We start from the raw sequence: 25,398 nt of genomic DNA on the forward strand, positions 1-25,398 counted from the left end.
CCATGTATAATTACATGTAATTACATGTCATGTGTAATTTACAGCAGAATGCAATGAAAAAAACCAGCATGAAATATCTCCATTCTATCAAATGTAATGGCCAAAAAACCAGGAAACAAAAATACAACTGTCTTATGTAACAAAAAAGTATATGTCCTTAATTCACAATGAACCAATTAGACTGGTTGTTTGAAGAGCCAATGAGATGTTATTATGACACAGCATGGAAGCAACAATGTATTACGAAGGTGACACCCTTGGGGGCTGACACCACTAGTGACCAAAATTGTTAAAATCATGGTTTGTAGGAATAATGCCATTGTGTTATATACTGTTTGATGTGTACAGCAGAATGCAATGAAAAAGCCACACTGAAATATGTGTTCTATCAAAGGGTATATCTAAAGAACCAGTGGGGCAGGGCAATGGTACATCACCACACCCCACCACCTGGGTAATTGCACTGCCCACTACATGGAGGAGGTCCCTCATGGGAGTGACACTCTGGTCTCCCGCAGTGGGTGATGCAAATCCTAGTGACGCCACTGGTTCCACACGTCTTCAATTGCTTCACTATATGTTTGAGTGTTGCAGATTTTCTACAATGAAGTATGTATGAATTTGAATTAGAGCTCATTAAAAGGCATGTAGAGTTTTTGAGACACCCTTTAAATGCCCAGTAGGGTTCCCAAGAACTGCTTTTAATTGGAGCTGCTCCTCTGCCTTAACAAACAATTAAGATGCAAAGTGTCTCCCAATATTTTATTGCCATGTCAAGAGGCTTCACTTGCATTTTTTTTTTTGGGGGGGGGGGGGAGCATATTGGGTTGCTTTTGCATGTACCAAAATTGTTGTACCATGTTGTGTCAGAAGATCCTTGTATGATGGCTCTCTGTGCATTCAAATCATTCATGAAACAACTACTTACCTGGTGCCTATCAACCAAACAGCAAGCAGGCATTTTAATCAATAACCAACTGTAAATTCTCTGATATTTCTCTGTGATTTCCTATCATTTTAAGTCTCAAATTCTAGTGCCCTCTTAAAACAAACACACTCTAGTCATAAGGTGTTATTTTGCAAATCTCAAGAACCATGACATAAAAGATAAGTACCCTTCACTGGAGCTGGTAATTAACAGTGAAAGTTAAAATAATCCTCACTTCAGTCACTTTAGAAGCTGTAACAATTTGCATCTTATTTATATTCTCCACCAGAAAGGTTTTGCCACCTTCACCTCAAAGGCCATCATCATTGTTTTTACAGATGGCCTTGGAAAAGCACTTGTTTATTAATGGCTCTGTTGCTTCCAATGTAGCCCTATGATGTGTCTTCTTTAGTCAGCCAGCCAGTCAGATTCTGGAAATCATTTTAACATATCTGGGCAAAGAGAAGCCATTTCTCAAATAAAGGGCTCCCCAAACCATGCATTCCTCTTAATAGATGTTCTGTCGTCTTTGCTGCTATTCCCCACTCAAAACAAGGAAACTGTTTTCCTGCCAAGACAGGAGGCTTTCCTAGAAACCTTCACCAGTGCTTCCCTTAAACAGGATTGGTGTGGGGGGGGGGGGGGGTGTGTGTGTGAAGAATTTCTCTTTTCAGTAGTCAAAATGAAATTTCAGCAAACATATTCTAATCCCACCAGTACCAGACAGCCTGTTGGGAAAGTCTAGAGCAGAGGTGCTCAATAGGTGGATCACGATCTACCGGTAGATCGCGAGGCAAAATGAGTAGATCGCGGAGTGCCGACCCCCCCTTCAGGTGCCTCTGGGAGGGAACGCCAGGAGTAAGGCCCATTGTACTCAATGGGACTTACTCCCAGGTAAGTGTGGCTAGGATTGCAGCCTCACAGCCTAATCCTAGGCATATCTACTCAGGAGTAAGTCCTGTTATACTCAGTGGGGCTCAAGGTACACCAACATACATTGTACACATAAATGTTATATGTTATGATGGCGCAAACATTGTAAAAAAAACTCTGGTAGATCTCCGGGCCTTGCTGGGTTTCAAAGTAGATCTCGAGCCAAAAAAGTGTGAGCACCCCTGGTCTAGGGCGATGTTTCTCAAACTGTGGATTGGGACCCATGAGGTGGGTTGAGAGCCAATTTTAGGTGGGTTCCCATTCATTTCAATATTTTATTTTTAATATATTAGACTTGATGCTCCCATCGTATGTGACTGCATTTGGGGAAATGTTACAGATCTCTACTTTTAACAGGTTACTATGTATATTCTTTTAACAAATTTAGTAAATGGGACTTGCTCCTGGAAAGTGGGGGTAGGATTGCAGCCTTGAATTGCTAAAAAATTTTCTGCTTGATGATGTCACTTCTGGTCATGACATCACATCTGGTGGGTCCTGACAGATTCTCATTCTAAAAAATGGTTCACACTGCTAAAATTTGAGAACCACTGGTCTAGTGGAAGAAGACTACAGTATTTAACATGTCTCCTGCAAGAGAAAAAGCAGTCCATCTTTCATATATAACAGTGTTTCTCAAACTTTGGGTTGGGACCCACAAAGTGGGCTGCAAGCCAATGTCAGGTGCCCATTCATTTTAATGTGTATTTTATTTTTAGTACCATTAGACGTGATGCAACCATGGTATGTGACTGCCTTTGGAGAAATGTTACAGATCTGTACTTTTAATAGGCAACTACGTATATGCTTTCAACAATAATAGTTAATGGGGCTTATTCCCAGATAAGTGCGAACAGGATTGCAGCTTCTGGGATGTTTCGGGAACTGCTTGAGAGGGTTAGGAGGGTTCTTTATTTGAAATACTTTTTTAAACTTATTACTTATTATAAACGTTTAGTTACTTTATTGATTTGATTTCACTATATAGAGGTGTTAAAGACTTTCCTGCTTGATAATGCCACTTCCAGCCACAAAATCACTTCTGGTGTATCCTGACTGAGTGTAATTCTAAAGAGTGGGTCCTGGTGCTAAAAATTTTTTAAAGCCAATGACTATTTTACATTATCTGATTGTTCTGCTAAAAAAAGAAGGTACAGGTCCAGCCTTGTTATACACAGATTTTTTTATACACGGATTTGACTCAACGCGAATGGCCCCTGCAAATGAGAAGGAATGTCCTAATCCCTAGAGAAGGGAAAAAATGCAGCCCTTTAAAATCACAGTTTAAAAAACTGCTTTTTACTGTTGCAGAGACAGTCATACAAGTGATTATAGGTATAACCTAATTATCCACAGATTTTTCTATCTCAGAGCTGATGAGAAGGGCCCTTTAAATGAAAGGGAAACAGTCATTTAATAATGCCAGAGAGGGTAGCCAGATGACAATCCATCAGTCATTCTCTCTGCAGGTTTCACTCCTCCCTTTCCCCTGAGCATGTGAAAGAAGGCTAAATGGCAGCGATTATCACCTTCCCCATTCTTTCCCCCTTGCTGGGGCTCCTGGTGAAGGGAGGGATTGATGCCTCCTAGTAAAGCCTAAGCCCCTGGAGAGAGACTGATTGCTTCTGTGTGCATTACAAAAGTCAGCAAGTCTGTTTTTTAATCACCAGAGCAAAGAGACTTTGTTTTTTAAATTGATTTGCTATAGTGCGCTTTTTGCCATTTTTGTGTGCGTTTTTTGAGTTCTTGGAACAGAACCCTCGTGAATAATGAGACTCAACTTGTACTCTGGATTACATCAGTAAGCGGATCTTGTGGCAATATTCTTTTTACCCAAGGTTACTTAAGATAACATCTTTGAATGCAAACAAGCAGCGGTAACTCAATAAAGCCCAATTCTATGGGCTCTTAGCATAGAGTTCTGCCAGCACAGCCTTACAATAGTCGGGAAACAACTTCTAAAAGCATGTGGATTTGTGCGCTTCCAGAGCTTTACTGCACTCACTGGAGCAGCTATGCCAAAGCAGGGTAGGCAGCAGGGGTGGGGCAGAACGAAGCAGCAATCAGAGCAGGTGATGGTCGATTTGGGTCTGAGAAGGGTGCAGGTTTGGTGATAGCGGAAGCCACCAAATTCTAGTCCCCTTCCTGGATATCATTCACGGATGTGGGTCCACATGGACCGGCACCAGCAAATTCACTAGCGTAGGACCAAGTAGGATTGGGCTCAAAGATTCCTAGTGGTAAAATACTAAGGCGCATGCACTGTGCTGTGCATTTCTGACCCAACTCTGTCTCAGTTTCTTCTGCCTCCAGACAATATCAAATTTCTCTGTCACTTCATCCACACTACACTTCAACATCCCTCAACCAGTAGTATACCAGACTTAAATATAAGCAGTTAACCCAGGCACTCCCCAAGAAAGACATGAGACAGAGGCTTGGGATGATTGTAATTTATTGAATTAATAAAAGCAACCTGCAGCAGGGAAAAATTAAGCTAGTAAAAACCCAAAGTATGATGGCCACTAAGAGCTTGGGGGAAAATAGCACTAGCTGTTTACTGCCCCCAAGACCCCATGGATGTGACATCCTGACTCCAGGTGTCACCCCATCAGAGACAGGGTTAGCCTATCCCACCCAACCCCAAGGGGTCGAGGCAGCTGGTCAGCACTGACCCGCACAGGCTAAGCCGTGAAATGGCCCTTGCCAGGGGGCTCACCAGCCAGCCTCACCAATCTGGACAAGTGTTGTCACTGGCCGGTCCTGACTCACCCCCTGACTTTGCTTACCTCAGCATGCACACCACTCCCATTCCTGGCAACCCAGCCAGCATGCCACCCGCCCAACCAAGGGAAACCTTTAAATAACTACATCTATAACACCATGCCCAAATGCCAGCCCAGGGTAGGCGAAAAAACCAATAACCACGGCCAATCAGGTTACCAACCAAAAACTCCTACCCAGCCCCCACATGGACCAGCTACTCTCAGACAGGCAGGGCTTGCTGAAAAGGCATGGACTGAAGCTGAGGAGACCTTGGTGGCCCCAGCAACAACCATGCCACGCCCCAATTGATCCAGCAGTTAATCAGTTGCCTCAATTTTCCCACCTCTGCCCCAAGCCCTTCTGGGGCTTTAAGTGCCCCAGTGCAAATCTTGTTGATCCTTTTGTCCCTTGCCAGGTATAATGCTTTATAGTCCTACTCCATTCTCACCATAAGTTGAGATTGTCTTGAGAACCAAAAGGAATATGATTAATCATATTGAGAAACACAGTTTAAATATTGGTTTCCTGTGACACATTTTAAAAACTCAATTTGAATCAGGAAGATGGCATTTTAAAATATATTTCAGAGACAATTATGTTGTCTAATTACCTTTGCAGCATCCAACTAAATCCGAAGCAGAACTGAAGTCTTGCTTTGCTTTTGTTGCCAGAGGAATACCATATTCACAAAATAAGCACGTTCAGAATTCTAGAGCTACAAATAATATAGTCGGCTGAACTATAAAACCAGAAAACAGCAACCAGAAAACAGAGGAAGAACCAAATAGTAAATTACAATACCAGAAACAATATTTTAACACTGAAATGTTTTGTTTGCAAATAAAACAAAAGATTCCAATTCCAATTCCCATTTTATGTATTCAAAAAAAACAAAAAAAAACCCCAGCCTTTCAATTTGAATATTTGCCAATTCAATTGTCAAACTTCTTGATTTGTTTAATTATTTTGCTCCACTACTATGGCCATTTATTTGTAAAGGTGTGTGCCTCTTAACAACTGTTCGCTTAACGAGGGATTGCATATATGATGGTGGTCAAAGCACAATAAAGATGCTGTTAATGAGGCAATCACGCCTCCCATAGACTGCAGCAGAGTCTGTTTACACAACAGAGAGGTTCTTAATGCAAAGGAGAGGCAATCTATCCCCAGGAGCCTGTGCAGCCAGCTAGTGTCAGGCAGGGAGTGTCTGTTTACACAACAAAGGCAATAGATTGGACTGAATATTCACATAAAAGGGATTGGAGAATGTATCTCTGGCATAAGTGGCGCACACCTGTACTGATATTCTCCCAATTTAGGGTCCAATCCTAAACTGTGCAATCTGGCTCATCACTAGCGCAAACTGTCACAAACATGCCATAAGGCACATTTGTAGGGATTAGCGCCAGCCCAGCGCTGAAGCTGGCCCAGCACAAGCCAGCAGCAGTTGGAGGCAAGCCATCAGTCACCAGATGCTCTGCTTGAAGCACCTGGCGGCAGAATGGCAAGCCATGGCATGAGGGGAGGAAGAAAGAAGATATTCTGGCTTGGGAAGAAGGAGGCATGGCAGGTGAGCAGAGCAAGTTCCGACATGGGACTTCCCGGTGCGGTTCAGATGCTGCAAGCAGCCATTTTTAGTGCTGCAGCAGCCCCACATGATGGGCAGCTCAGGATTGGGCTCTTAGCTCCTTGGTCTAAACTCAGATCTATTTGTGGTATGCAGCAACTGACAACATAACTAGTATGTCTTGATAACATAACTGTTTTTATCACAGCACATCAATCTGTCCTACTTCTGCACCAACTTGTACTTGACCACATGGACACATTTCATGCTTCAGCAGTACCATACAAGTTCCCTATAAGAAATCTGCTGGAAAATCTTACAAGCAACCCAATTTTGCTGGGTTTGTAACTTGGCATTCTACTAAGAAATACAGTACATTAAACTAGCAGATACAAGAGAACAGCAGATTCAACACAAGGAGCTATTAAGTGAAGATTCACTTAGGCATATTCAATATATATAATATCCAGCTCAGAAGCAGAAGCAGCTCAGAAGCTCAGGGCAGGAGGTCTGATCTAGAGGGTTGAGCCTCCATTTGCCTGAAGATAACATCCGAAGGTCGCCAGTTCGAGGCCACCGGCACCGTGCGACCTTGAAGCAGCTGACAAGCTGAGCCCAGCTATTCCATCTGCTCTGAGCGCGGGAGGATGGAGGCCAGAATGTGCGACCAGATCAAGAAAGAAACATCTGAATGTTGTGGTTTCTTGAAAAATAGAAACCTTCTTTCAAACTGTAAAAATTCCTACGGGGATTTAAATTGCCTGCCTATGTAAACCGCCTTGAATAAAGTCTAAAGAGAAATCTGAGGACCAAGAAAGGCGGTACAGAAATACCTGTATTATTATTATTATTTATTATTATTATGGACCATATTGTAGAACCATTTGCTCATAAGAAAACAGCAGATTTTATCATTTCTCCTCCAGACTCATTAACACAATGCGTCCTGTTGCAGGGTGTGCTGCTCATAATAAAATCTTCCAGCAGTCCGTTATCAGGCTCTGAAACAACCCTCTAGTCAGCACAAGATGTATTTGGCTTTCCTATAACCTTTCAGGAAAACTCAGGCATTCTCACTGTAACAAGCACAAGCAAAAAATGTCACAACACAATCCTATGCATATCTACTTAGAAATAAGTTCATTGTGTCCAATAAGACTTAATTCCAGGAAAGCATGTATAGGATTTCAGCCATAGACACTGGCTACCGGCCCAGTGGAACCAGAAGATTAATTAGCAAGTCAAATAGAAAGCATGGCTCAGAAAGCTGCCTGTTTTTCTTGTAATAAAGAAAATCAAGATAGTAATTCTAGAAACCTTGATTAACCCCCTAGTATGTGTAATTACAACAAGGTGAGGGTCTGCCACCCTTGCATTAACATAAGTTGCTGCATGCTGGTTTTCAATGACACGGCAATTCCTCTGATACAGTGAATAAATACTCACATGAGGGTTTTGAGGTTCAAGTTCGGTTAGCAGCAAATGCTTTTAGCAGACCTTCACTCACTGGTTGCTTGCTTGACCATAGAAAATTCATTTTCTCCCACGCAGGACAAACCCGGGAGACATTCAGTTGAGCAAGCGATTTCTTAACTCATTCTAACATAGTGCTCTCGCCAACAATTACGGCTAAGCCAAAGACAAAGTGGAGCACTGACAGACCCCTAACTACTGCCTACCACCTAGTTGGGGCCTGACAGTCATATGCCACATAAAATAAAAAGGCTCTGCAATAGACAGAGCACTGCCGACCAATTCTAAATTGAATTACACAGCCTGCTAATCTTTATGATGAGATAAAATTTCTTTGAGCATCAGACATTATGCTAGAATCTGCAGTGATCTTTCCCCTAACCCAGTGGTTCTCAAAATTTTTCCAGCTCGCACCTCCCCTGATCCTTGTAGCCATTGACCACAGCTCCCCATTACAACACCTCACCTCAGTTACCCCCAAAATGGGGATGAAGGTGTTATAAATTATACACTAGAAACAAAAAAACAGCTGCCAGCACTCTGAGGCTGCAATCCTAACCACACTTACCTGAGAATAAGCCCCATTGAACAAAATAGGACATATTTCTGAGTAGACCTGGTTAGGATTGTGCCCTGAGTTTGTTAGCAGACCTGGAGGGCTTTGGAAAGGGAGGGGGGGAAGAAGTGATGAATTTGCTGGGGGAGGGGAAGACTTTGTTTTGTGTGCATCTGCTAATTGCAAACTGGTGCAAACTGAGACCTAGAGACTGTTTGGCTGGAATCCTAACCCCACTTTCCTGGGAGTAAGTCCCATTGAACACAATAGGACTTACTTCTGAGTATACCTAACTAGGATTGTGCCTTTTGTCTTGCAATAGCAGCCAACAGAGTACCCCCCCTCCCCCAAAAGGAGGCAGGAGGAAAAAGGGGATGGCTGAAAAGAAATGGGGATTTTTCTGTTTAATCAATTTTTGGAGACAAAGCCATCAAGAGTGGCTTTTTTTTTCTTTTTTGAAGGGGGAGGAAAAAGAGAAAGGTGGGGATCCTGGGTTAAGCTGAAACAGATCCCATGCCTGTGTAGGTCTACTCAGAAGTAAGCCCCATTTGAGTCAATGGGGCTTACTCCCAGGAAAGTGTGGAAAGGATTGCAGCCACATACAGCAAGATTACAACTCACCCTAAAGTAGATGGGGGCTGCTCACACCCTTACACCCAGCATGCAGATGCCATCCCTGTTTCCCCCAAGCAAGAGGGATGCAGGTTGGGGCATCTGGACACCCCCCACTAAGAGCAGGCTGGCTCCCTCCTTCACTGAGCTGCAAACTCTACCCTCCCAGTTTGAAGCCTCTTCTCCTCTCCTCCAGCCTTGACCAATCCCAGGATGCCCAGGGCGAGGGGCACATGGGAAATGTAGTCCTTGGGGCAAGGTTGCACATGGAGAGAGCTCCATGATGAAATGCGGCACCTCTGCCTGCCCAGCCAGCCTTCTCTCCCACCTCCCCCAGCATGTTTCACAGACCTCCCAGTCTCACTCTGCCCCACCCACCTCGTTCACAGCTGCAGAAAAGCAGCAAGTCAGCAGGTAGCACTGGAAGCAGAGCTGAGTGGAGCAGCCCAGCCCCTCTCCTCGCAACGCCCCCCCAGGCTATCCACGCCCCCCCCCCCCGGCTATCCACGCCTCACCAGGAAGGCGGGATGCACAGATTGAATACCTCAGCCCTAGCCCAAACACTGCTATTTTAGACTATACCCCCAGAGTACTAAAAGCACTGCTCAATGCAGGAAAAAAAACAACAATGTCCTGGCAAATGCAGAGGACTCTACATTTTGTTATTTTGTGCTGCATTTGCATTCTGTAGAGATAAAGAAAGAATCATCCTTATACGGCATTTTGCCCCCTAGTTGCAGTGTGTTACTTTGGAAACTGTACATAAAGAAGTCAACATTACATGGGAAATAAATGAAGGGAATTTGGAGTTTTACGGGCAAAGCATCCTTATATTGATATTTATTCATCATTAATGGATAAAAATCTATTAGAAATGTTCAGGGAATTCTGGGCAATTCTGAGTAATCTTGCACGCATTCTTCTCATGGCTCTTTGTCAGAGTCGTGAAATTTTGCAAGGTGTCCTTTTTAAACATTTCCATTATGGAGCATATCTTTAGCTCTGATTTTTTTTCCCAACAAATCTATGCCACTTTTAAAACTCCAGAAAACAGTGGCAAAAAATTAATACCATGAAAAAGTCACAACTACAGACTGTGATATATCTCCCAATGTGCCTTCTTCCTTTCCTCTCAACAGCATATACTATGAATTGTAGTTACATTGTAATTCTAGAAAGATCTGGACAGGACAGAATCCGAGAAGTCGTTTCTGAATAAAAATGAGCACATGCAACACAAGATATAGCCTGGGAGGAAAGGGGATTAGTTAATTGGCCCTAATCCAGCCAATTTTTGCTCAAAAGCAACTGCCCCATTAACATTAAAGATGCATTTCTACGCATTTGAAACAGCGTCTATTAATCTGTGTTTATAGCAACCTATATATTGCACGTTTATATCTTTCACTGAGCATTGATAACCAAGAAATATGATACAATAATCATTATAATGTGACGCTTTAAAAATAAATATAACAATATGACTCTTATGAACCTATACATAGCTTCTTAACACATGCCTAATACAATCACTTTGTTACTTCTGGAAAATGCCCATGTCTGGACTTAGCAGCTTTGAAACTGCCTTCCTTTGGAAGTCTGCTAAGGAGCCACTGATAATGTCTTCTCTACACCCCTGTTTTCATTTGATGGGACAGTAGGCAGATTTTTTCACTTTAAAGTGAGAAGCCCTCTATCTAATCAGTAAAAGCAGAGATCCAAAAAGAGAAGCAGTCTCTGAAGAGGTAGTAAAACCAACCAACGCCCCCAGGACATTTCAATTTAATCAACATTTTCTTTCAATCACAGCAATTGAAGGCTTGCAAAATTTGTAGCAAGAGCTAAGAGCTGAGTGCAGCAAAATGGCACTTTACAGTAAATCTTCATTCTGGATATAACAAATGAAGCAATACAGAGTTTTAAAATAAGTGCCAGATGGTAAGCACCAAAATGAGAGAATAAATCAAACTACTAAAAAAAAACTGTTTCCTGTTGTGATTATTTCATTGGAGGGTTTTTTCCCCCAAAATCTTCCCCTTTGCTTTCAATCAGTTTAGACAAAGACGCATGGAACTTGCTTCTCTATTTTTATGACTAGAGAACTTTATTACTTAAGTAAAACATATACTCCTGTAATAGTGGGCTATATACAAGAAAAAATATTGAGTTTTCTACAAATAAATACAGAATAGACATACTAAAAAACATTAAAAAGAAAAGGGAGTTTGAGCTTAGCTGTGAACTCCCTTTCTCACTGGTTCCAGGATGGCTCAGGCTTGGTATCAGGGAAACCCCTCCCTCCTGGGCAGGCAGGGTCAGATTATCCAAGTTTTCCCCATAGTGAAATCCCCAAATAGAAGAAAGCCTTGGGACCCTCTCCATAGAATTATCTTGCTTGGAGACTTCCGGATCTGCCTTCCTCATCCTCCCATCCAGGCCATGCTCAGACTATGAGCAGTGGCATCACTAGAGGGGTGTGGGTCACACCAGGTGACGCGCACTGGGGGGGTGACGCGCACTGGGGAGATGAAGTGCTAAAATCGCGGTGGTTAGAAGTAACCCCATCATGCTATATACCGTCGAATGCAGAATTTCCAGCGGGACGCAATGCAAAAAACCAGAGTGAAATATCTCCTTTCTATCAAAAGTTATGGCCAAAAAACCGGAACAAAAAATGCATGGAGCCCTATGGAAAGTGAAACCAAGCCATATTGCACGTTTACTCGTGAGTAGGCAAACTTGCCTTAGTTCACCGGAAAGGGCAGGCTGAGAGGAATCCAACAACACCAGAATGGCCCTGATCCAATGAATGTAGCCCCCAAAAAACACCCAAGAAGGAGGTCCCTCCCTCCAAGCTGGAGAATGTATTGAGCCCTATGGAAAGCGAAACTAAGCCACGTGGTCACGTTTACTCGTAAGTAAGTAAATGTGCCTTTGCGCCTGGGCAGGTCAGGCAAAGGGAAATGTGAGGCCACCAGAATGGTCCTGATCTGATGCAACTGGAACTCAACAAATGCTCCAGAAGGCAGCCCCACCCCCCATAAAAAGAATGAAACAGAGGCTTGACATGGTAAGGTGAATCTTTTTCTCTTTTAGGCTGCAATCCTACCCACTTTCTTAGGAGTAAGCCCCATTGACTATAATGGGACTTACTTCTGGGTAGACAGGCATAGGCTTGGGCTCTCAGACTTATAAAGCCAGGTGGGTCCTGATAGTGATATGCTTGAAATATAAAAACTTAAATTGAACTGGGTACTGCAGGGCTTTTCAAACTGGGGCATCATGACGCCCCAGCCTGTGGGCCCTGGGCCCTGCCCCCTTAAGGGGCGGGGGCAGCATGGAGGCAGGGAGGAGGCACTTACCTCCTCTTACCCAAGCCTCCTGCAGCCTCCTGGGGATTGCGCCGCTGCCTTTCCCCCGCCCCCGCTGCCTCCTCCCCCCACCTCTGCAAGGACTTACTGGCTCTCAAACTCTCCCAGAGTTTGAGAACCACTGGGGTACTGGGTAGGGGTGAAAATCTTACTGACTCTTTGGGGGGGTGTTATTGCAGGCAGGCTACATAGAAAATTCACTTAGTTGAACAGGGCTGACTTTCCCTTATTTAATTATTTGTTTTACTTTAATTATTTATAACTATTTTAATTTGCTTTGTGATGGGTTCTGTCATTCTAAAAAGATTTTTATTTTAAAAAGTGGGTCCCAGTGCTAAACGTTTGAGAACTGCTCCAATAAGATGTTAGTAAGTTGACACCCTGGGGGGAGGTGACACCACTAATGACCAAAATTACAGTTTGTAAAAATAATACCATCATGTTATATATCAATCAACATGTAATTTCATGCAGAATGCAATGAAACAAACTGCATTGAAATATTTTTATTCTATCAAAATGTAGAGCCAAAAAACCAGTGGGGGCAGGGCGATGGTAGATCACCACGCCCACCACCTGGAGTGTTGTCACGCCCACTGCATGGGGCTGACGCGCTGGCCTCCCGCACCTAGTGACGCCACTAACTACGAGGCCTGAGAATGCAAGGTTACGCGCATGTAGGCTTCTGCCTAAGTGATGCTATATGCCCTGTTTGTAACATGGCTGGCCCTATGTGCAGTCCTTTCTTCACTTTTGGGGGAGGGGGGGTATGCATTTGCAGATACAATAAGGTGGATAGACTGAGCAACCCTGGAATCACTGAGAAGGGGAATTCACAGGTAAGCAGAAACTTCCCCTTTCTCCAGTGACTCAGTCTTAGCATCTGGAACACATGCAAGCAGTGTCCTTTTCAAGGGTGGGAACTACCTGAGGCCCCTTACATCACTCCCTGCGAAATTTACCTGCCAAAGGTTGTATCTGCCAAGGAGCACACATCAACTTTGTAATGCTTTGTGAATGTGTGCGTCATGCTCTACCTTGCTACCTGGAACACGGCTTCTAGAGAAGATGACATCCAGCACAGAGTCTGTGAGACTCTGCCACTCAGCCTCCAGGCAGTTAAGTGAAGCATCTCTGGCTGAGGATGTTTCTCCTCCAGGGGAGGAGTGAAGTTGATTGACATCTGCAGGAAGTCTGTGAGCTTCGGGCATCTGGGTCACTGTGGGGCAATCAGTACCACCTTTGCCTCTTCTGTTTGTATCTTTCTTATGACTTTTAGGAGAACCCTGAAATGTGGGAAAGCAGAAAGCATAAACCTTGGGTCATTGTTGGTACAGGGCACTGGTTTCCTCAGTCTCTGTAGACCTTCCTCTGGTGAAGAACCTTCTCATCTGGTGGTTCTCTGGAAATGCAAAGAGGTCCATTCAGATTGTCCTAAACCTGTCCCTGAGGATCTTGGAGTGTAGCATCCACTCTGCCTGATCTAAGTCCTGATGGCTTATCCATCTGCCTCAACGTAGGCACAGGATGTGCTCTGCTCTAGTGGAACAGAGGTAAGCTTACACAAAAGGAATAACCTGCTTGCCTCCCTGTGTAGGAAGGCAGACCTGGTCCTGCCTTATTTGCTTCACTGAAGTGTTGTCTATGTACACAAGTACATCCTTGTGGGCTACATCCAACAGGAAGGACCACAGCACTAGAGAGATAGCCCCGAGCTCTAAGAGGCTGATGGTTGCCTCCGCTGGCAGTTGGTGACCTTGCAATGTCTTCCCTGCTGTGTAGGCTCTCCATCCAAGTAGTCAAGTGTCTGAAAGACAGGGGTTCTCCCTGGGTCCTGTATCAGAGATCCCGCAATCAGTGTGGGTGGCTCCAGCCACCATCTGAACTTGCTGCAAGTGTTCGAGCCCAGCATGACTCACTTGTTCTTGTTCTTTGCAATGTGCTCCTGGGATGCTGGGCAGCAATGTTATAGTGGGGCACCACTGCTGCCAGGCAACTGCTCTTGATCAGTTGCTACTTCTCTGGTCTATCACTAGGTAGTACCTTCCCTCCCCCACACATCTTGGTGTGCAGGAGATTTCAAGAAAAATGGCGCTTGAGCCTCTTGGCACACAAAAAGGGGCATAGCCCAGTCACTCAGGCTCCCAAAGGGAACTGCTGAATTGTTTGCTTTCCATCATCTGATGACTTGAGCTCTCAGTAAAAACTTCTGTTGTTAACCTACTTGCATCTGTGCCTGTCCCCTTGACAGCTCTCTAGGGTGAGAAGAGTCCTCAGACCTGCTCCAGTGATATCTGCATCTCTGTTTCCGCTGCCAATTTTTTGGGGAGAGATGAATGAAATACAAGCCTCCAGCACCGCCTAGCATGGGCTGCTCTGGTTCACTCATTTCACCCTTGCTGGGAAGGGCAGGGGTGATGCACTATACATGTGGTCAGGTGAGCATTGCCTCAATGGAAACCAGAAACTGCACGTGCAACTAGTGTTCCACTAGCGCTAACTGCCTTGGCAGCAGTTATGAAAAATTGGACAGCTGGACAGGTATGACAGCAGGGGAGGTGAGGCAGAACAAGTATGGGAGAGCAGAGCAAGGAGGTGGTCACAGGTTTGGGCAGATCAGCTCTGTGAAGGTACACAATTCCATAGCCTGGGTCTACGTGGACCTGCACCAGTTATTTCCTAGCACCTAGGACCTGCACCTAGCACAGGACCAATTAGAACCCTCCATGATTTGGAGGCTTACCCTCTCTTACTGTCCCCCACAGGATGCAGCAGTAGCCATTTTTGCCTTGCTGCATTGGTGGGAGGAAACATACATTGGGCTGAAAGGCTACAGTCCAAAATACACCTTCCTAGGTGCCAATTCCATAGAATTAAATAAGACTTGCTTCTGAGCAGACATGCCTAAGACTGTGCTCTAAACCCAGTTTCCTCCTCCCTGTTTAACAAATGATCAGTGCTGCCAGCACTGATCTAACTCAGTCCTAGGTGCCTGGGAATATACATACACCTTTGTTGCACACTTATTTGTTTTTCTCCAACATGTGGGATATAAATTATCTTAGGTCAAAATTTTTAGAGGAAGAAAAATTTCAGACTTTCAGATTTCACCAAGAACAAGCAGAAACAAATCTGGATTAAAACTGGTCATTTGTTCACATCTCTGCTCATAGTAAACTGCCTCCTTATCTTTGCCCTCCCAAGTGTTATCATCTACTCTAGATTAGTCAAAAGGTTAAATCAGGTGCTTCTATTTTCTCTAATACCCAGAGTCCCATATCACCATGACACAAAAGAGTTAGCACATAGACACACATCTTGAAGAATCCCAAACTATATTAGTATCTCAAAATACAAATGAAAATGGCAGGAAAAAAAATAGTGCAGTAGGTCAACCAAATCTCAGTTGATCTTCATTGGTCAACCAAATCTTCATTAGATTCTGAACTCATTAGACTCTGAATTCTTCCAAATATATGTCAATAACACTCCATGTGACTATGCAAATAAATAAATGAGAATGCTGAAGATCTGGAAAAAATTTTTTAGCATGCATCGTTCTGTACTGTCAAAGAATCAACTTTAAAGTTTATTTACATTGAAAGGCAGCTTGAGTCTTCACCAATGCATGCAGCTTCAATGAGAACTTTATAGAAAACTCCAAGAGGTTCCCTTCATTTTTTTTTTCCTGACTGACAAAGTTCTGTGCAATACAGAGCTCAGACAAATCTAGAAACTCTCCACATAGCAAGACACAGCAAGTTGACTCTTTTGATTGGACTGCACAGGAAGACAGTGGAACTGTGCAAACCCTAAGCAGTTGCTTGGTGTAGCAATGTTTTAAGGGATGTCAATGAAGCAGCATGCAATATTCCTTCTGACAGTGCAGTAAGTGCCCAGGGACATTGCACACTGCAATGTGCGCCAGGCAGTTGTGCAAAGTAGCAAAATGTCTTGGGTCTGTCCTGAAGAAAACGTGGTGATCTATAAATGAAAGCCAAGCCTGTCGTACAACAAAGCTAATCAATCATTATTGAAACAGCAGCAGCAGCAGCAGTAAATCCTCTTCTAATTATGGATTTACTACTTGAGAGCTTGATCTCAAAATTTTGGTTACATGACAGAAAAGCAACTGCACAGACTGTACCAATATAGTCGTTTAGATGACTCACATTAAGTAAAGGGTTACAATGTTAGGTTCATTCTATCAAAATATATTTATATTCTTCAGTATACTTATATTTTTCAGAGACTCCTCCTGCCTCAATTTAAAAAAAGAATCCCCAGACCTCACATTCTCTTGGGTATTCATATTTTGGCCACTTCCATATTTAAAGATACTTTATAACATGTTGTAAGGAAAATAATTACATACTACATGCAACAAAGCAAAAGGTAAACATATGTGATGTGATATAATCATCTGAGAATTATAGATGAAGATACACTAGCTGTAGCATAATATTTTTAATTTCTCCCTCAACCTGTAATGCTGTGTTTACTGCAAGGTCAGTGAAGTTTCTATAAGGAATTTTTAATGAAAACAATTATAAATTTAAAATAACTGTGTTTAAAGCATTTAACAGTCACTAGGGTCAAGTGATTACAGCAGTTACAAGACCCCTGGGATATGTTCACACCAAAACAAAGTGAATAAATTACCTCAGCAGGCACGTGTAATCACTAAGTGACCACAAAGGTCAGGCGGCAAACAAGCCCCGAAGACTTTCATGCAAAACCAATAATGAAAATTTATCAGTCAAGAAGAAGAAGAGAACTTAAAGAGGCATAAAAGTTAGCTGATAGCTTGCCAAAAAGCAGAAACTAGCAGAGAGGATGCTGAAGGCTGGGTTTGGTTAACAGAATGCAGAAATAGCAACAGAACCAGAAAAGTTAAATGGGTGGAGGAGGAGAAACATATTTTTATTAACTAAGCATAGATCCTAAACTTTTTTCTCATACAAGCTCCTAAGGAAGCCTCTCAGAAGTACAATGTAAGGCAGTGGTTCTTGAACTTTTCCGGCTTGAGCCTCCCCTGATCCTTGTGGCCATTGGCCACAGCTCCCCATTACAACACCTCACCTCAGTTACCCCCAAAATGGGGATGAAGGTGTTATAATTATACACTAGAAACAAAAAAACAGCTGCCAGCACTCTGAGGCTGCAATCCTAACCACACTTGCCAGAGAGTAAGCCCCATTGAACAAAATAGGGCTTACTTCTGAGTTGACCTGGTTAGGATTGTGCCTTGAGTTTGTTAGCAGAACACCTGGAGGGCTCTGGAAAGAGAGGGGGGAAGAAGTGATGAATTTGCTGGGGGAGGGGAAGACTTTGTTTTGTGTGCATTTGCTAATTGCAAACTGATGCAAACTGAGACCTAGAGACCATTTGGCTGGAATCCTAACCCCACTTTCCTGGGAGTAAGTCCCACTGAACACAATAGGATTTACTTCTGAGTAAGGGGTGTTCTCCCAGGCAAGACGGAGGGATGCAGGCTGGGGCATTTGGACATCCCCTCACTAAGAGCAGGCTGGCTCCTTCCTTCACTGAGCTGCTTGTAATTACTCTTCCCTCCCAGTTTGAAGCCTGCCAGGAGCGCCCCTATGCTGATGAGATGCAGCTCCTCAGCACTCCTCCTCTCCTCCAGCCTTGACCAATCCCAGGATGCCCAGGGCGAGGGGCACACTGGGAAATGTAGTCCTTGGGGCAAGGTTGCACATGGAGAGAGCTCCATGATGAAATGCGGCACCTCTGCCTGCCTGCCCAGCCAGCCTTCTCTCCCACCTCCCCCCAGCATGTTTCACAGCCCTCCCAGCCTCATGCTGCCCCACCCACCTCGTTCACAGCTGCAGAAAAGCAGCAAGTCAGCAGGCAGCATGGGCAGCTAAGCAGAGCAGAGCAGCCTCTCTCCCCAGATGCCTGGTGACGCCCCTGAAGGCTAGCCACGCCTCACTAGCCATGCACAGATTGAATACCTCAGATGTAAGGGAATAATTTGATGTCTCTGTGAGACAGAACCAAGCTTAATAAACACTGTGCCTTTGAGAATGAATAGGAAAAATAGAAGACGTTTGTGCCTCTCTCCCTTCAACAGCATCAAATATAAAATAATGGCAGGTCCAGAAAGTGCGCAGGGATTTGATACAACTGACCATGATATCGATTTTATTTCTTCTAAATTACCATACTACAGTGGTTCCCAGTCTTGTTGTTGTGACACCCTGGGCTATCGCAAAGTACTTGTCGGGACATTGTGGGTAGCCTGCTGCCCCGGCAGGGAGACCACAGCGTGAGCCTCCAAGCAGCAGCAAGAGGCTCAGTATAGTAGGCAGAACTACAGCACGTGAAAACTGTGTGCTGGGAAAAGCCCTCCCACTTACCTTGATCCATCGTTCACTTTCTGGTTCTGGGGGAGTTACAGTCCCAGCAAGTTTGGGAACTGCTGCCTTAATAGGATAAGACTAGAGGACACTATTTTACAGAGGTTTCCACTCTCCCAGGAGGACAGATCACAGAAGGTGGGATGGAGAAGCCACTACTCTCCACCCCCATGTATTTTGGTTTACGATGCACAACAATGGTCCATCTTGTTTCTTGTGTTATCTACATGAAATCACTGGGGGAGGACATACTGAATTTCTGAATGTTCACAATAACCAATGCTGTCTCGCTTTTAAATCTAATCTGGGGGAGGCGATGAGATTTCTGAATAGATGTCTGAGGTTGGACAGAAGGGACAATGGTGAACAAACTGAAACATAATGGAGAACTGATAGAAATAATATTGGTTGGAAGAGATATACAGTTGGTATGGGTGGAGTTACACTTAAGTTTCAGATTCACAGTATGGGATAGCCATTTTAGGTTTGGCAACATTGCACTTGATCAGGTGGTAGCAATGTATAACAGAGCACTTGACCAACCTAGGTTGCTGTACCAGCTGAACAGGAATAACTGGACAGGAAAGGCTGAGCCGGGGGTAACACAGGTTGGGTTAATGAAATATGTTCTAAGTAGGGTTGCTCTTGACAAGTTTTCATTGTGACCAAATCACAGGGAGTTTATGTTGCCAACTTTAAGATAACTATCAGAATTCATTGATTTCTGGAATCAATTATAAATGATGTCTATGAACTTTTAAAACATTAAATGGTCTTGGTCCTTAATATTGGAGAGACACCTTCTCTCACATGGACCTACTCATCCTTTAAGATCTTCCTTAAGATGCCTGCTTCACACACTCACCAGCTGGTACACAGTGGACAGCAACCTAGGCTACGGCTTTTTCAACATTGGTACCTCCATTGTGAAACTCCTTCCCTGGAGATTCGCTCCACCCCTTTTACTGCAGATTTTTAGATCACAAACTTCATTTTATATTTGGCACTTCTGTGAATGATTCAAAGTATTCCCCATGAATCTGGAAAGGAACCTCCTAGCAGGTGATAACAGCTTTGCTCTGTGATTTCTGAAGATGATAGGAAGTTGATTAATTTTCAGATCTGCAGCCTTGAAGAGCAGCAATTGGGAGGAGGACTTCGTATTTCACTTCCATCTACATATCTATGCTTAATGGTTCACATATATACCGTATCAGAAATGGAGTTTTAGCCTTATGGAGCAAGGTTATAACTCATAACAAGAAATTAGCTTAAGGTACAACAAGGATCATTATAAAAAAAAGAGAGGAATGTCTTTTAAATTACCATACCTTTGTATTTTTGTCACATATAAGGCAGGTACTATTAGCCCAGTGTGTGGCCCTCAAGAGCAAAACAAGAGAAAAACTGTATCAAAAGTAAAGCAAAAAATGATATAAAATCAGGCAAGAACAGAGAAGATGTCAGAGGGTGGACAGCAGTGAGAGGAAAGGGGTAAAGAAAGGCCAAAATGTGAAACAGCAGCTATTTCTTATTTTTTGTTAAAAGAAAATATCCTTTCATGAACCAAAATTTCACTTCTCTCATCTCCCCAAGGGTCTTCCAAGGGAATCCAATGGGATTTAATGATGCCATTAGGGGCCTTTAGAGACACGGTCACTTGATACCATCCATAAGAGTGCAATGTCAGAGCCACATTTTAAAAGACTTTTGATATAATGATGCAGCTTCACTTTAGACAAGAAAACTTTTTAGGGTCATCTTGCCATTTTACTCTTTTGACTACCCTCCTCTCTATCCTCTGCAACTAATCTCCTCGTGTTACTTAGGCATATACAATCAGCCTCACAGGACAGTGATCTCTGATAACATGAATATCCACTGAGTTTAACACAATCACTGTCGGCTTTCATTTTTCTTGTTCAACTGTTATGTCAACTTATTAGTGGCTCAGTAAGATCAATGGGCTGTAAGGATATACTTAGCAAAATCTTGCACCACAACAGGTGACTTTTTCCTTGGAGACTGTATAAAGCACAAGAGAAGCCATCAGTCATCAAGAGGTTAATATGCCTGCACCCCTTTATCCAAAACATATGTTCATCTGAATAACCAGAGCAGGGCTATGCTGTGCATTGAGCCCCTTTCAAGCCATACTTCCTACTGCATTAGGAAGACAAAGTAGGTGCATTTTTGCTACTTTTTGCATAAGAATAGGAACTCAAGTATCCATCAGGACTTGTACAACAGGATGCACACAGATGCACACAGACACCACAAAACTATTTAGATTCTGCTACAGAAAAACAGATGACTCATTACCAGGTACATACTGGAAGTTCAAAGTCAAACATCTAAATCTATGCTTAATTAACAGAACCATATTTTGACTAGCAGAGAACATAACAAGCAGACAAAGTGGCAAAGGTGGAACAAATGTTCTTCATAGCTCTAACACAATTAGGAAGCTGTAAGTGACACTTGGACAGCAAAGGTTAATTGGGGCCACCGAAAAGCAGTAATTCCTTACCTAACCAGTCATTAAACTTCTTAACCTCAGAGGGCAGCCCCAACTCAGTGAAATCGCCTGTGTGAAGCAAGATGTCCCCATAAGGCATCTGGATTCCATCTGTTCGGGAGTGTGTGTCTGAGATGCAGACAAACCGCGTGTGGCCTGCTGGTTTCGGGGTGTCGTATGGAATAGGGTCGACCCTAAAGCAAACATAAGAAATCCCATTAAAATTGAATATGCTACACATGTTGAACACATTGGGCAAAATCCATTCACATTGCAAGCACATCATTCACATGTAGGGGATTTCTATAAGGATCAACATAGTCCTGCTTTTTCCACTCTCCTTTTTAAGCGTGTGTACAGGCATTTTCACAAGCATCACCATAGGATATCAGGGGAAATGGGAAAGATGTGCACATGCATGTGTCCTCATCCAACAAGCTATATCTGCCCAGTGCAAGTTATCTGTGCTCTAAAAACAAATCACCTGAATCAAAATGAGGAAGGCAGTACAGGGATAAAAAGAGGGCTACACAGACTTCCCATCTTCCCTAATGTTCAATCACATTGCCTCTACACCTGCCCGTGAATACTCATAGGGTAGAAGGCAAGGGAAAAAAAGAGACCTAAGGGAATCCTGTGCGCATGGGTATTGTGCCAAATTTTCATATATATTAACATATACAGGAGGTTTGGTCTAGAGCAGGGGTGCCCAAACCCCGGCCTGGGGGCCACTCGCGGCCCTCAGGGGCTCCCAATCCAGCCCTCAGGGAGCCCCCAGTCTCTAATGAGCCTTTGGCCCTCCAGAGACTTGCTGGAGTCTGTGCTGGTCCGATGCAACTGCTCTCAGCATGATGACTGTTCGAACTCGTACCTGAGCTGTGGGACGAGGGCTCCCTCCACTACTTGCTGTTTCACGTCTGTGATGCAGCAGTGGCAGCGAAGGAAAGGCCAGCCTTGCTTTGTGCAAGCCCTTTTAAAGGCCTTGAGCTACTGTAAGACCTTCATTCATTCATATAAGTTTAATCTCTAATAAATTATTTTATGTAAATTTATTCAAATTTTAAATGTAAATTAATTCCTTTTTTTCCTGGCCCCCGACACAGTGTCAGAGAGATGACGTGGCCCTCCTGCCAAAATGTCTGGACCCTGGTCTAGAGGGTAGAGCTTCCGTTAGCCCAAAGATAACATCTGAAGGTCGCCAGTTCAAGGCCACCAGCAGCTCCATGAATGGCAAGACCTTGAAGCAGCTGACGGGCTGAGCTGTTCCACCTGTTCTTTGGTGTGAGCAAAGAAGCGTCTTGGCTACCCTTCAAGTGACAGATGAAAGAGCTACTTGTCAGCCAGCATGGGAGGCAACTGGGGGCCAGAAGTGATACCAGACCATGAAAGATCCATCTGAAATGTTGTGTGGTTCTTGTAAAAATTCCCTTGGGGGTTTAGAGATAGCCTGCCTATGTGAACCGCCTTGAATAAAGTCAAGGAGTAATCTGATTAACAGAAAGGCGGTATATAAATACCAGTATTATTATTATTATACATACAAAGTATTTATGTATACACAAACAGAAAGTTTTCATATCCAGTGAGCTCTCCACACAAAGCCTTTCTTTTCCTTTCCAGGCTCATTATAGCCTCACCAGTTCGCACTCTCAGTTACCATTAGTAGTACCATTAGTAGTACTCATCAATGCTACAGTGTTTTCATGTCCTATGCTCAGACTGCCTTTAATTGTGAACAACTTTTTTTTAGAAACAGTATATAAATATTTATTAACAATGATCATCCATCATCATCACCTTCCATTAGCTAAGAAAGTACAATTTGGGGTATGATTTTATGCAGAAACTATTTTCATGAGGAATTTATATGAAAGTTGAATATGAGTCAAATATAAGCAAGAATTCTAGCCAAGCTGACATCAACTAGCTGAACTTAAAACTATCTCCCAGCCCTTTGATCAGAGAATAGATTAGACGCACTGAGAGGTTAACAGACTTCCTCAGTATTACAACATATGTCAGTAGTACAGCTAGAAACAAAATCCAATAGCCATGACCCTCATTCCCCTGCTATAACTAGCAGAGAGAGAAGTTCGTTAATGTACTTCAAGCATTAACTCTGGAATATCACATACATTTTCAAAATTCTTCAGGCCACTAAACCCGAAACTGCCAAGTTTTAAACTCTATCAAAAAGAAAAACATGCCCATCCTTAGTGCAAATCTAATGATCTGAATTAAGTGTATCAAAGTTACAGCAAAAAAAAGGATCTGTTTCCAAGAGGAATAATGCTGACAAGCTCTTAACCCTAACCTCGTTGGCAAGGATAACAGTCATAAGAGTGCCTTAATGGGAGAAATAAAATGGCACTGGTTCAGACTTCAGGATAATGAATTGAACTTCACTTGCTTTGTTACAGGGTGGCACTTGAAGATAGCACAGTTATCACAATATCAAATGAACTGGGGACAGCAAAACGGGCCAACAGAAAGGTGTCATAATCTTGACGAGATACTAAGGACTGGTTCAAATTGTCATTTAATATAATGAGGGAGTCGATTCTCAGAATTGATTCAACACAACTCATGGAGGTCTTGGAGCTAGCGTATATCTTAAACCTGCCCCAAGGATACTGCTAAGAACATCATCCCTGTGGCAAGCATAATATATACATCAATGGTTACATCTGTCTTGCACATTCTTAACTTCCTGCATAAGTGAAAAGCATAGGACAGAAGTTTCCAAACTTTGCATTGCGATGCCTGGGGCATCACAACAAGTCACCAAGGAAGTCAGGAAACGCATACTGGCCGAGCCTAACTCACAGTCGCAAACCAGGGAACAGAGGCTGTGCTCTGCTGGCTGTACACCATTTTGCTGTCTGTCCTGCAGAAGTTGAAACTGTAGTTTTGATTCTCTGTAAAACTCCACGTTTACACCCTAGCTCAGTAGTTCCCAAACATTCACCCACCACAACCTACCTCATCCTCCATGGTGGGTTGTGACCCCATGCTCCACAGCAAAGCCTTTCTGGGTGCCTTTGGAGGTCGCTGCTGGGTTGTGCCAGGGCCACAAATCACTCAGTTGTCCTCCATGGGTCCCAGAATGCCTCACAAAAGCAACCAGTAGATTATGGGGCTTCATTGTCAATCTGTGAGTTTTGAATGCTCAGAGGAGGTAAGATGGCATCCTAAACTATCTCTCAAGGACAATTTGCAGGACTAGGAAATTTTCTGCCTCAGAAGGGAAACACCACAGGGTGAAACCTCCACCCCCCTTTAGCTAGCATGGCTTTTTTCAGACGTAAACACCCAGGTTAGAGTTAATGTGTGGTTGCAAATTCCATGTGGGCCGATGCTCATGGATGTTAGTTCCCATGAACATACTGCATGTTTGGCATGGCCTGGGCCTTTATATAGCTTTTCTCCTTTCTCCACAATGCATAGAAGCAAAATTACATAAGAAAATTGCCTGCAGCTGTTTTCTTAGTGAAACAGTGGGTCCTGCCAATCTCCCAGGTTGGAGAAGGGATGTAACTAAGTGGAAAAGCATTTGATTTGCATGCACAATGTCCCAAGTTCAATCTCTTCCCACTGAAAAAGATCCCTCTCTTAAATCTGGAAGAGTTGCATTATGTTTAAACTTTTCTCCCGTGTTGAAGACGATGCATCAAGCAGAAAAAATGCCGGCAAGAATGGGCATTTGGTCTCCACAGAATAACCCTTGAAGTGTAGACTAGTTTTTACTTCCCTAACATTTCATCTGAATGACAATAATTCATCCTTCATCTTGTTCATTCAAATTATGGAAAGCTTGCTGATCTTTTAATCTGGAAGCAAAATACACAGTGCAGGAGGGAAGTCTTATAGTTTTTTATAGAGGTTTTACCTTCTGACCGGAAGGCATTACCTTCTCCAGAGAGCAGGTGCAACACAGGGGCGAAAGACTAATCGAACCATCTAGTAGCTGGTTCCCTCCAAAGTTTCCCTCAGGATAGCTGGCGCTCGGCAAACGCGAATTTTAACTGTTTTGTATTTTTAATCTTTATCTGCTGTTTTGTATTTTTAACCTGATTGTTAGCCGCCTTGGGTGCCCTTCGAATATAAATCGAATAAATAAAGTTCATTCCATCACAGAATTAGCACTCTTCCTTGGAAAAAGTCACACATGGAATACTGCTGTATGCTTTAGCTTCTTTTCACAGAAGGCACCATTAAGGTTAAAAAAACCTGATGAAACCAAGAAGGCTCTTGCTGGGTAAGCCCCAGCTGCTTCCACTCCCCTTGCGAAGAT

General features: G+C 43.4%; 1 protein-coding gene across 6 annotated transcripts in view; it reads right to left on the reverse strand.

Moving 5' to 3' along the window:
* MPPED2 (metallophosphoesterase domain containing 2) overlaps positions 1–25,398 on the reverse strand; it is a 186,844-nt gene that overhangs the window by 101,487 nt on the left and 59,959 nt on the right. For all 6 annotated transcript variants that reach the window (XM_066626787.1, XM_066626780.1, XM_066626786.1 and 3 more), the window contains one exon: positions 21,117–21,298. In XM_066626787.1, coding sequence (XP_066482884.1) covers positions 21,117–21,298 — 182 coding nt within the window. The remainder of the gene's footprint in view (positions 1–21,116; positions 21,299–25,398) is intronic.

This window comes from Tiliqua scincoides, chromosome 1 (assembly GCF_035046505.1).
Source record: "Tiliqua scincoides isolate rTilSci1 chromosome 1, rTilSci1.hap2, whole genome shotgun sequence".
Lineage (NCBI taxonomy): Eukaryota > Metazoa > Chordata > Lepidosauria > Squamata > Scincidae > Tiliqua > Tiliqua scincoides.